This window comes from Lontra canadensis, unplaced genomic scaffold (genome assembly GCF_010015895.1).
Source record: "Lontra canadensis isolate GAN:19392208 unplaced genomic scaffold, GSC_riverotter_1.0 scaffold110, whole genome shotgun sequence".
Lineage (NCBI taxonomy): Eukaryota > Metazoa > Chordata > Mammalia > Carnivora > Mustelidae > Lontra > Lontra canadensis.
The window spans coordinates 676,938-688,898 of NW_022631104.1; the positions used below are offsets into that span (position 1 = coordinate 676,938).

The window sequence follows — 11,961 nt, forward strand, 5'->3', positions numbered from 1 at the left end:
CCCTCAGGCACGCCACAACCCAGTTGCTTGAATGAAGGAGAAAGAGTAGGAGACATCTCTGTGCAGAGGAGAGAAGGCTGGGGCAGAGCAGCTTTCCAGCTGGAGGAAATGCAAGTCAGAGGGAGGGAAATTACACTTTTAAAATACTGAGAGAAAAAGAAAAATAAGAATTCTTGGCCCAGAAAAAAAATGCATTTCAAACGTGAGGACAAACTTTATGGAAGGTACAAAAATGTAAAGAATTTTTCTGCAGCAAAACAGCGCTGCGGGAAACGGCGGAGGGAGGGGTCCGGGGAGGAGGAAGGAAGTGCGAGCTCGAGCAGACGGGAATCTGCGTCACCGCCCACCCGCCCGCCCGAGGATGATGGGCGTTAATGGGAAGAACCTTCGGGAGCTGTGCCACTTCTTTAAAACACACTCAATGGCCAAGCGAGTAAGCATGGAAGGCGGTAGATTTCAACCCAACCCTGTCAATCGTTACAGAAAATACGCACTGTCGATAAACATCTTGATTAAAAAGCAGCAATGACTATGTTAGGAAAACACAAGGTCCAGCTGCATGCAGAGTACAACAGGTCCGCCAGGAATAATGACGTTGCAAATGGGCTGGAAGTGAGGGCATGGAGAGCTGCGCGGTCCTGGCGATGCGGAGGAGAAGCCGTGCGGTGTGTTCGTACCAGGAAGATACGGTCCAGAGCAGAGAATCTTGCTGAGGGAAAGACAGTCATCTCGTAACGGGAAAGGGCTGATTCATCCAGCAGACACGGTGACCTGTGTGCACCGAATGACACCTCTGAAAACTTAACGCGAGGTCTTCGGAGTCGGCGGGGCACGAGCGTTCCACAGAGTTCCCTCTAAACGTTACTCGGGGCTCTCTTGTTCCTCTAGTTTTACCAATGTCCACGGTTCCCTGTAAGTTACACTCAGGGACCCCGCACTCACCTTTCCTTGGCTCTCATGAGAAACCCTTCTGGGAGGCAGGGGGCGGCCCCTCTCAGAACCTGTGCTCCTGGCCAAACTAGTTTTGGCTTCTGTGAGCTTCAGCTTTTCCATCCGTACCGTGAAGACCAACAGCGATGGGGTTTTTCAGAGAGGGAGAGGGAGAACCTTAAGCAGGGTCCACGCCCAGCATACAGGCGGACACAGGGATCCATCGCATAGCCCTGAGACCGTGACACAAGCCGAAACCAAGAGTTAGATGCTGAGGGGCCCCTGGGTGGCTGTCGGTTGAACATCTGCCTTTGGCTCAGGTTGTGGTCCCAGGGTCCTGGGATCGAGCCCCGCATCAGGCTCCCCGTTCCACGAGGAGTCTGCTTCTCCCTCTGCCACTCCCCCTGCTTGTGCTGTCTCTCTGAAATAAAATCTTAAAAAAATAATTAAAAAAAGAAAGTCGGATGCCTAACTGATGAGCCCCCTCAGGTCCCACCCCCACCAGAAATGTTTTTAAGTCCTGAACTCTTTCTCCAGGCTGTAGCCCGTGGAGGCCCCTAGAAGCTGGCTCACGTACCCAGCGCAGGCATTTGGACCAGCCACTATGGGAGGGTCAGGGATCCCGGGGGATCCACACGGGGGCTTGGGCTTGGTGCCTCACAGATTCCTCCTGTGGCTCATGCAATCTGGGAAAGAGTATTGTGTGAAAGGCATTCTTGCCTCTCAAGTATTTTCAACCCAGCTGACAGCGAGACACATGCACGCTGAATTTGAAAGCTGCTCTCGGCTTCTATACAAATAAGATGGATTTTGAGGATGACAGGTGCTGATTTGTACATCTTTAGTTCCAAACCAACCTGGTTGGCAAGAACCAAAGGCAAGTCACGGCTATTACCTGGCTCGAGAAATCTAAGGGATTCGTGGCTGGGGCCATGAAAGGCTTTCCTGGCTAGGGAATCGTCCCTCTTTGCTTTCTTGTGTGTAAGCTCGGCTCAGCCTTAGATGCCACATTGCAGCACAGAAGCGTGGTGCTGTGGGGGAGCTCCCAGAGCACACGTGTGTGGCACGGAGCAGGTGCCCTGAAAGTTAGGACAGACAGAAACTTCTTTAACACGTGGGGTCATTTCAAAGCTGTGGAATTGGATATGTGGAGTGTATGTGACCAATATCACATGACATCCTTTTCCTTCACGACTCCTGTCTCTTTTTTTTTTTGGACACTTTCTTGCTGTAGGTATGCCTCTCTGGACTTCAGCTTTGAAACACAGATAAATGAAATTGGGAGGGACAAACCTATGTAAAATCTTTCTTATGGAACGGGTGTGACACACAGAAGGAAGCTACCAGAAGCCCGTATCCTTTCAAGAGAATCAGTCGTCTGGAAAGCAAGCCTTTGGCTTTTCCATGTCATCTTCCAACCAGTCTTCCAGGTGCTATGAAAAAGGGGGACAGAAGCAGGGGCCGCAGAAAGGTCTGGAAGGATATGCCCCAGGCTACTGACATTAAATGTTTCCATGGGATGGAATGGAAAGGAATGGTAACACATTATTAAATTTTCCTTTACACATTTTGCAATTATTTCATGTTACATTATCACATTATCACCTTTGTAATAAAAGTGTTAATAAGAAACACTGTTAAAAAAAAGAAACACTGTTAAAGAAAACAGCTACTCTGTTCATTAAAAAACAGCAACAACATGGTGTAGGAGAGTGTTTGGATATAATGTCCATGGTCTGTCATGTTAAAAAGAATTCCTAAGCGCACACAGACTAAATTCTGAACCCTAATTATTAGTTTACAGCAGAAGTTTGATGAGTCAGAAGCCTTCCAGTAGCCTCTGGGGTTTTATAACCTCCCTCTGGCCTGAGCCCGTTTCGCTGGGCAGCCCAGGGCACTGCCCAGTAATTAAGTGAAAATTTGTGGGTAATGATTTAGTGCAGTGGCTGGAGCATGTGCCCCTCTCCCCCCCCACCTTGAGATCCCGCAGAATCAAGGTCACTTACACCTTGCCTCTGGTGGTGGATATCCCACAAGTTATTGGCAGCAAGGACGTAAGGTCTCCTTGAAATCAACTTCTCCCTCTCTGAGCGCTCCTGTCCTAACCTTTGGCAGAACTCACTCACTACCTACATCTAACTCTCTCCCTTAGCAAATTCTGCTACGAAGTGGGGGGCTCCCCTCCCAACCCCGCTGACCAGGCTCTAGCCTTTTAAAGCTGCTAAAATCTTCAGAATTTTCAACCTTGGTACTACTGATATTTTGGGCTGACTGATCCTTTGTTGTCTGGGGCAGGGTGGGGAGACAACCTGCGCATTGCAGGACAGTCAGCGGCATCTCTGCATCCACCAGATGCCGGGAGCATCCACCCCCCACAGCTGTGATGAAAATATCTCCGGACATGGCCAAGTGTCCCCTGTGGGGCAAAAGGGCCCCAGGTGAGAACCACTGTTAAGTTCACAAGTTCATCTACTGTCCCACGAGGACCTGGGACTAGGACCATGTGTTACTATCCATGCACCCCCTCCCCCCAAAAAAACCCCAAGACATGGATGTTTAAGACCTTCCCAGGGGCAGTTGCCTGTGAAAGCCAAGATTCATCCACCGTTTTAGTGCAAACTTTCTCCCTTGTTGGTGGCCGCCAGAAGACTTCAGACAAGGGAAATTTCGGCAGGTCACTGTGGGGGGCGGGGGAGAGGAGAAGCGGTGTTTAGTCGGCTGGTACTCTTTAAACAACCTTTACATTCATTCACGTGGCATAAACCAAAGAGACAGACTGGCAGGTGACACCTGATCCCATGTCTTTCAATGCCCTACATGCACCGACGACCCTCATTTTTTCACTTCAAGCCTCCTTCGCCTTTTGCGGTAGCCAGCACCGTGCATTCCGCTGCCGCTCAGTGTCTCCAAGTGGGCATCTGACAGGCTTGTCCCAGCAGGATGTGGCAGCACCGTGAACCAAACCGCTCAGGTCCAAACTTGCAAGCCCTCCTCTGTTCTCCCGTTCCTTTCCGTCACTTTCCAGTCTTCCGTCAGGTCAGCTCTACCTCCAGCACACGTCCCTGTCTGCTGTCTTGTCTCGCACGCCCTCTGCCCTCTTAGTGTGAGCCGCTATCCTCTCCTGCCAGCCACTTCCTGCTCCCAAATCAGGGTGTCCCTGGCCTCACCCCACTGACATTTTGCTTGGGGAAGAGGGCTGTCTTGTGCATTGTAGGATGTCCAGCGGCATCCCTGGGCTCCACCCACAGACACCGTCACCATCACCCCTCAGATTGCAGCAAAAATATCTCCAGATATTGCTGAATGTCCCCTGGGGGACAAGATCCCCTCTGGCCAAGAACCACGGTCCTACATCCTGCACACACAGGCCAGGATATTTCTAAAAGTGTGAATTGCATCGCGCCAATCACCTGCGGAAAACCCTCCAACGTCTTCCCATCGGCCTTGTAAAGCCCAGGCTCCTTACTGTGGCTTCCAAGACCCTCCATGAACGTGCCTCTGCCTCTTCTCCAACGTCCTCTCTTCTGGGCCTCGCTGCCCCTCCCTGGGCTCCAGGCGCACGGGTCTCCCACGGGTCTCTCTGTTCCTGGAGCATCCCAGCCTGCTCCCATCCGCGCTCCCTCTGCGGCAGGAACTCTCCCCAGACCCCGCCTGGCTCCCTGTTCACCCACACAAAACCTCAGGTCAAAGGTCCGCGAGTGGGCGGGCCCTTCCCTGACCCTTCCACGCAAGAAGCCCCTCGTCTCCGTTCTGCCCATGACCCGCTTGTTTCCCTCCCAGCTGCTCCGCACAACGGAAAACGTCTTTCCGCGCCGTCGTGGCCCCTTCGGCGGACTGAGAGTCTGGGGTCTCGGGGCCCCGGCTGCCCGGTCCACAGCCCAAGCGGCAGCGGAGACCTCCCTCCCCTGCCGAGACCTTCCGGGGTTGCTCCGCGTCCGGGTGTCGCTGGAGCGATGTGTCACTTTCACCCGCCGCTGACCTACGAACGCGGGGCCGGGGTGCGGTCCGCGGACCTCGCACGAGCCCAGCGGGCGCTCGGCGGAGACACCGACCGGCCCGTCAGCGGGGTAACGGCCTCTAGGCGTTTGGGGTTGTACCCTCCGCCAGCCACCGCTTCGGTGGGTCCCTGTCCCCAGGATCGGAGCCGCCCGCAGCCTCCCTGTCCGTGAGCTCAGGTGCTGCAGCCTCTGAGCCTCGGAGCCTCCTGCACCGGCCCCCACGGAAGGCGGTTCTGGGGGTCCGTGGCGGGGCGGCCCCGGGCGCCGCGCGGTGGACGGTGCCGGCCGCATCCCGACCTCGCGCACCTGCGCCCGGGCCCAGGTCGGGGAGTCTCGGGGCGGGGGTCGGGCTCCGTGAGCGCGGCTGGGGGCCCCCAACACAGCTGGGGGCCGTGTCCCCGCTGCAGGCGCTCCCGACGCGCGGGGGAGCCCCAGGGTGAGGGTGACGCCATCCGGGTGCGGTCACCGCAGGCACCAGGATGGAAGCATCGCGGGGCTGCGGTAGCGCGGACCCGGCTCCACGCGCAGGGGTTCCGCCCCTCCCGCGCTCGGGGACACCCACTTCGCCTCTTGCCCCTTCGGCGCCTGCGGGGCATGCGCGGGCCCGCCCCGCCCCGCATCCCACACTGCCCCGCGACAGGAAGGGGGGCGTGGCTTCCGGAACTTCAGGGCGGTCGCTGTTTGGGCCGGTGACGGCTTAGCGCCTTAGCTCGCGATGGCCGCGGCCGTCGCTATGGAGACGGGTAAGTGGCGCCCGGAGCGCTCGCAGACACCGCTGCCCCGGGCCAGACGCCTTGTCCCGCTCCCCGGGCTTCCTGTCCGCGGCTCCGTCCTCCTCACCTCACTGGCGTCGAGAGACGCCGACCCCCTCCGGCCTCCTGAACCCTCGGCTCCCCGGCCACCCGGCCCCGCCCCCGCCCCGGGCCCGACTCCCCCAGCCTCCCGACCCCCCCCCAACCTCCTGACCCCCGGGCCCGACTCCCCCAGCCTCTCGACCCCCCCCGGCCTCCTGACCCCCCAGCCTCCCGACACCCCCCCTCACCTGGCCTCCTGACGCCCCTGCTCGACTCCCCCAGCCTCTCCTGGGAGCAGTGGCCCCCAGGGGTGAATACCCTGCCCGGTGGGGGCACTTGTGTCCTCGCTGGGGAGCCCTGCGGAAGCACACCTGAGCGCTCCTCGGCTCTTGCTGCCCTTGTCTTCGCCACGCGGGGGGACAGACCGTGACCCTGACTCCGGCCGGTCTGGGCTGTTTTCCTCTAGACGATGCCGGGAACCGACTTCGCTTTCAGCTGGAACTGGAGTTCGTGCAGTGCTTAGCCAACCCCAACTACCTGAACTGTAAGTGCTTGAGCCCTTGTGCCACCGGCGGCTTCCAGTGTGCTCTGCGGAGGCGTCGCGGCTCTTGCGGTGCCTGTTTCCATGTACACGCGGTCCGGGGGTCACAGCCACGCGCACACGTGCGGGCGCATGCGTGCGTGCTGAACAGGCTGGGCTCGGGCTTTGACTTGGGTGTGTGGGCGGTGGGGGGGTTGCGGAGCGGAGGCTTTGCGGTAGGGGTCGCGCATCGGCCGTCCGGGTTGGTTTGCTCTACAGACTTTTTTTTTTTATGCTTTTCAGTTCTGGCCCAAAGAGGTTACTTCAAAGACAAAGCTTTTGTTAACTATCTTAAGTACTTGCTTTACTGGAAAGAACCAGAATATGCCAAGTATCTAAAGTAAGTTTGCTTTTTATAGTCCTAATATGTGTAGTTTGTTGTATTCCAGAACATGGATAGCTCACATGTGTTCTCGGTTCACATTGGAAAAATACATTCTGAATCTCCACTTGTTTCAGTCGCCTCCATCTTAATACAGGATGTTCTCATCTCCAGCTTGGATTACTGCGGGTCCACTCCCTGGTTGTCCCTGCTTCTGTTCCTTCCGTCCTCCTAGGTCCTCCCTCCCCCAGGCCAAACCAAGCAGAACAGTTTTCTACACAGAAGCCAGCTCGATCTTTCAGAAGTGTAAATTACGACACAACCCTTTCTTGCTTAGAGCCCTTCAGTGGCTTCCCACTGCATGCAGAACAAGGTCCTGTCTTTTTCCCTGGAAGAACTCTGCGATCTGGCTCTGTTCCTTGACTTTACCTTTCCCTGTGTGTGTGGGGCTGGGGGTACTGGGTAAGAGTCTTAGCATCAACAAGGTAGCTGCTTGGTTTGAAACACAAACAAAAGCCAGTTAATTACTTTGTTTCAGCTGGTTTCTGACCCTAAGGAGCCCACCATCTATAGACTCAGGGGCATTGCCTGGGCCTGGAGATTAAAGGACATGGGGTGCTCACAAGGAAGATTTTCTGGAGGAGGTGGCCTTACCTGACTCTCAGTACAGGCACACCTCCGAGAGCGCGGGTTTGCTTGCAGACCGTGCAGGAAAGGGAGTCTTTTACCAAAGTGAGCCAAATGAGTTTTTTGTTTTCCCAGTGCATTTAAAGGTGATGTTAACACTACTCCACAGGCTATTAAGTGTGCCATAGTATTAAGTCAAAAAAAGGGGACGTACCTCAAAAAAATCTTGTTAAAAAACTCTAACCGTAGTCTGAGCTTTTAGGGAGTCATGACCACAGATCCCCATAACGAATACAATATTGAAAAGTTTGAAATGTGAGAATTATCAAAATATGACCCAGAGACATGAAGTGAGCAAATGTGGTTGGAAAAATGGTGCCTGTAGACTTGCTCGATGAAGGGTTGCCACAAACCTTTAGTTTGTAAACAGAAAACCCAAAAAACAAAACCAAGCCAGGATGTCTGTAGCTGCTGTCTTTTTTTAGGGCCACCTCGGTGCCAAGCACTGTACTCGTTTAAACCTTGAACTCTCAGCTCTGCTGTGTATTAAGTAGGTGCTCAGGAAACAATAGTGAAACATCTTGTCTTTTTTCTTTTTTTAAAACAACCGTGTTTGGTAGGAAAATGATTCAAACTTGTCCTTTATTCAAGCCACTTTTTTGATCGGTGTCTGCTGATTCACAAAGCCAGCAGGACCCTTGCACCCTTCCTGGTCCCTTATCACCGGTCACTTGCTCCTCTAATAGTCCAGAGAGGACTTTCTTAGGTGTTGTGTGTATGTGGACTTGGAGACTGTCTGTGGACAAGGAGCCACAGGCACAGTCAAATTCACGTCTCCCCCACAGTGTTGCTGGGGTGGCTGCCTGCACTTTGGCCGGGGACCAAGTCATCCCCTGTTGCTCCACTCAGGGACAGCCGATTCCGCCGTTAGCCGGATGCTGGAAAGTTTCTTTATTTTGGGATTTAACACATCCCTGTGTAGCTTTAACCCATGTTTCCGGTTTTGTCCCTGAATGAACCCCGAGCCAGTCCATGCCCTCTGGAGGCAACTGCCCTTCCGATACGCACATTCAGGAGAGGTTGCGGGTTGACCCCGCGGGCATACAGTCTGCACTGTCTGCACAGAGTTTGTGTGGTAGTCTCTGCCGCTGGAAGATTGGGAGGTCTCTTACCCTGATCCGAACCCTGGAAAAGCCAAACACTGCAGGTCCTTGAGCCTCCAAGTCAGTGCCTGGCTGGTATGAGGGGCTGCGGTGCGCAGACACACCCGCTCCAGCGGGACCGAGGCCCCGCACCTGTGGGGGGCGGCTTCTGTCCGCTCTTCTCGGCTCCCCTCAGCTGCTTCTCGGGCGCCCCCCGTGGATGTTTTTGCAGTTGTGCCTTTCCCTGTTCAGTCAAGACCCTGAGAGTGGTCAGGGTGTGCTGGAGCTGATACCTTTCTTTTCTGCATGTGGGCATCACCCTTCGAGAAGTGTAACTTGAGTTCGTTACAATTTTTTGCAGGGGGAAGGGACAAGGCTGCATATTGCTGACTCACTGAGAATTTTATGCCCACTCGAACCCTTCAGTATTTCGCCATGCCGCTGAATTCTCCATTTACGTCTCATTTCTTTCCTCTTGTTGGTTGATGCTGTCATTGTAGCTGGTCCAAGTATTTACCAGTTCCTACTCTGTCATTTAGTATACACTGAGCATTTTCTCAGCCCCCCAGGCACCCCTCAAGCCCAGGGCTTTTTAACTCCCGGTGCCCGCATGGAAAGGGAAGAAAGAGCCAGGTTAGGTGTGAGCAGGGCATTTCAGGGGAAGCTGCCACGGCCCCAGGCAGCTGTGTCTTCGGAGTGTAAACAGCGCACCTTTGTCAGAGCGATGGCATTGGGACCAGCCCCGCTGTGCAGTGTGGTCCTCAGGCCAGCAGTGCTGCTGTCACTGGCGGGCTCGTTTGGCAATGTAGATCTCGGGCCCCACGCAGACCCACTAAGTCAGACCCTGCATTTAGGGAGTGCATCACCGGCCCTAGGAACTGTTTTCACACTTTAGGCATTTGTGTCCTGCTTCACAGTTTTGGCTCTGGGCGCTCTCTGTAGAAGCTTTTTAATCGACTTACTCGGATTTTGTCTTTTCTATTTGAAATAATGTCTCTTAGAAAACAGGAAGGTATATATTCTTCACCCAGATATTGTAAATGTTCACATCTTCCTGGGAACATTATCTAGTCTGCAGATCTCATTCTGATTATGTCCAGTGGCTCATTAATGTCCTGTGTCTGGGACAGTATGCAGTCTAGGCCACTATGCTACATTTTGTCTTTGTGTCTTCTTAGTCTTTAATCTGAGTTTCTTGATCCTTCCCTGCCCCTGCCTTGTGACTGTGACCCAGAAGTGGTGCTATAGGCTTCTTGGTGTATCCCGTCGGAGTCGTCGTCTCTGACCTACTACTGGTGATGTTCATTTTGCTCACTTGGTTGAGGTGATGGCTGCCAGGTTTCTCCACATCAAGTTACTAGTTTTCCCTTGCATTTAGTAAGTATCTTGTGAGGACATACTTTGAGACTATGTAAATACTTTGTTTCATATCGTACTTTTACCCACTAATTTTAGCATCTGTTGATACTTGCCTGAAACAATTTTTACTGTGATTTTCTAGCATTCTTTCTACACTTACTAGTTGTAATTTAGGTTTAACGAAGGAGCATTCTCTTATTCCTTAATTATTTGTTTAAAGGAGTTATATTAGCATGGATTCTTATTTTTATTTTTTGGAATATAATTATGTGTTTTCTTGTTCTAATGATTCCAGATTTGGCCCCTCAGATTGGCTCCTGAGTGCTTGGGACATATCCCCATAGTTTTTTGAGCACTTGACTTTCTGGTGCTACATAATGTTCCTGGTTCACCTCGTACTTTCCCTGCATTAGCCCAGGAATTAGCCATTTCCCCCAAGAAACCCTGGAAAATGCTGTTGAAAAACCCATGATCTGGGCACAGAATGTGCTCATTGGCACCACGGTCATTGCTTCTAGGCCCTTTTTGGCACACACAGCCATGAAGGGGAGAGTGTGTATGTGTGTGTGTGTATACACTGTGTCTGCTTCTAATCCTCGTCTGTTTCTTTGTCTCTGTGCGATAAGCCAGGGGTTCATGCTGATGTTTTCAGTTGTAGTTCCGTAACACAGGGTCCATTCTAGCCTCCCCCCTTCCTTGGCACTCCTTTTCTGATGGTTGGAAAGTTGGCTCTCTTTACACTGCACTTACCGACTCGGTTGCTCAGTCTTAAGAGTATATGAGAAGTAAGTCACTGCGTAAGACTAGAACACAGGATCCATGCATAGTTCTTTGTAAAACAGACTCAATTTTGAATAGAAGTTGTCCTTGTCACTATTGATGGAAAACCAGTAGTTACCAATTAAAAAGATGATTACTAAAGTTCCAAAGTGTACATATTCCTGACCTTGGACACCACTAGAAGAGCAGAGTTTGCCCCCAGAGTTTGACTCTGCTTACCCGTTCCTGTGTGGTCTTGGGCAGTATTGAATCTCCCTGAACTGAAGTTTTCTCACGTTTGAAACTGTGGCTTCATGCTGACTTGGGATGACCGGCAGAAGCAGGACGCGCAGAACCCCGTACTCCCAAAGTGAGCCGAGTTAGTGTTGTAGAACTGGTAGGCGGCCCTTCGTTTCTGAGTGAGTGTCTGGATTGCAGCTGGGCGTTTCTGACCTGAACCGTGTTGGTGATTAGCTTGTGGCCCTGAACCAGGTACCCTCAGTGTCTGCACATGTTGGAGCTGCTGCAGTACGAGCACTTCCGCAAGGAGCTGGTGAACGCGCAGTGCGCCAAGTTCATCGACGAGCAGCAGATCCTGCACTGGCAGCACTACTCCCGGAAGCGCATGCGCCTGCAGCAGGCGCTGGCCGAGCAGCAGCAGCAGAACAGTGCCGCGGGGAAGTGAGGCGCCGCCACGGACTCTCCGGCTCCCTTTGTGTGGGGGGGCACCCGAAGCTGCGAGGGCCCTTGCCTCCGGCTCCCTCCCTCCAGCTCCCTTTGTATTGTTCGTGGGCTGCTGCTGTCACACAGTTGTACTTTGGTTTCCTGCGGGTTTGTAAGTTATTATTAGCTCAACCAACTGAATAAAGACACACGTCAGGTGCTTTAAACCACTGGAAGGCTGCAGTGAGGGATGGGGCACGGGGAGGGCCCCCACATGTCCCGAACTCCAAGCCTAGCTCTGTTCCTCACGTACAGTGGGGCCTGGGCAAGTCCGTCTCCTCCGACCTTCTGTCCCTCAGTGAACTGCCCTACCCCTCTCACCTACAGAATGAGTGCAAGGGAGTCCGTGATTTCCTTCGGCCAGAGACAGGACCCGCAGAAGGACTCACCTATGAAACCGCTTGCTGTGCGGAGGGGGGGGCTTCAAGGACCGGACATGGCTAGGTCACTGACCTAGTGATGGCGGGGAAGATGGTGGTTAATGTCCAACTGGACTCTTGACCTTGGACCGGAATAAAGATGAGGAGCCTCACCCAGGTGCAGTCACCCAGCACCGCTGACATTTACGTGGTAGGGGCTACGATCCATGCGTCGTCCCATTCACATCTCGCTGGCAGAACCAGCCTTGTCTGTGAAGGAGGAAACTGAGGTATAGACTGGTTATGAAACTTGCCTCCTGTTACACAGCTAGGAACTGGTGATCAGTGGCACCGACTCCTGGGCTGGG

General features: G+C 53.5%; 1 protein-coding gene across 1 annotated transcript; it reads left to right on the top strand.

The window, feature by feature from the left end:
* Positions 1–5,582: 5,582 nt before the first annotated feature.
* MED31 (mediator complex subunit 31) lies at positions 5,583–11,206 on the top strand. Its single transcript, XM_032839963.1, has 4 exons — positions 5,583–5,671; positions 6,189–6,266; positions 6,546–6,642; positions 11,004–11,206. The coding sequence occupies exons 1-4, from the start codon at positions 5,644–5,646 to the stop codon at positions 11,194–11,196; spliced, it is 396 nt and encodes a 131-aa protein (XP_032695854.1). The 5' UTR covers positions 5,583–5,643; the 3' UTR covers positions 11,197–11,206.
* Positions 11,207–11,961: the final 755 nt, after the last annotated feature.

Excerpts from the sequence above, each read along its gene's own strand:
- MED31 (XM_032839963.1), top strand. The coding sequence starts at position 5,644 with ATGGCCGCGGCCGTCGCTATGGAGACGG. Across the intron at positions 5,672-6,188 it reads GGCCGTCGCTATGGAGACGG|ACGATGCCGGGAACCGACTT; the intron begins GTAAGTGGCGCC and ends GTTTTCCTCTAG. Across the intron at positions 6,267-6,545 it reads CAACCCCAACTACCTGAACT|TTCTGGCCCAAAGAGGTTAC; the intron begins GTAAGTGCTTGA and ends TATGCTTTTCAG.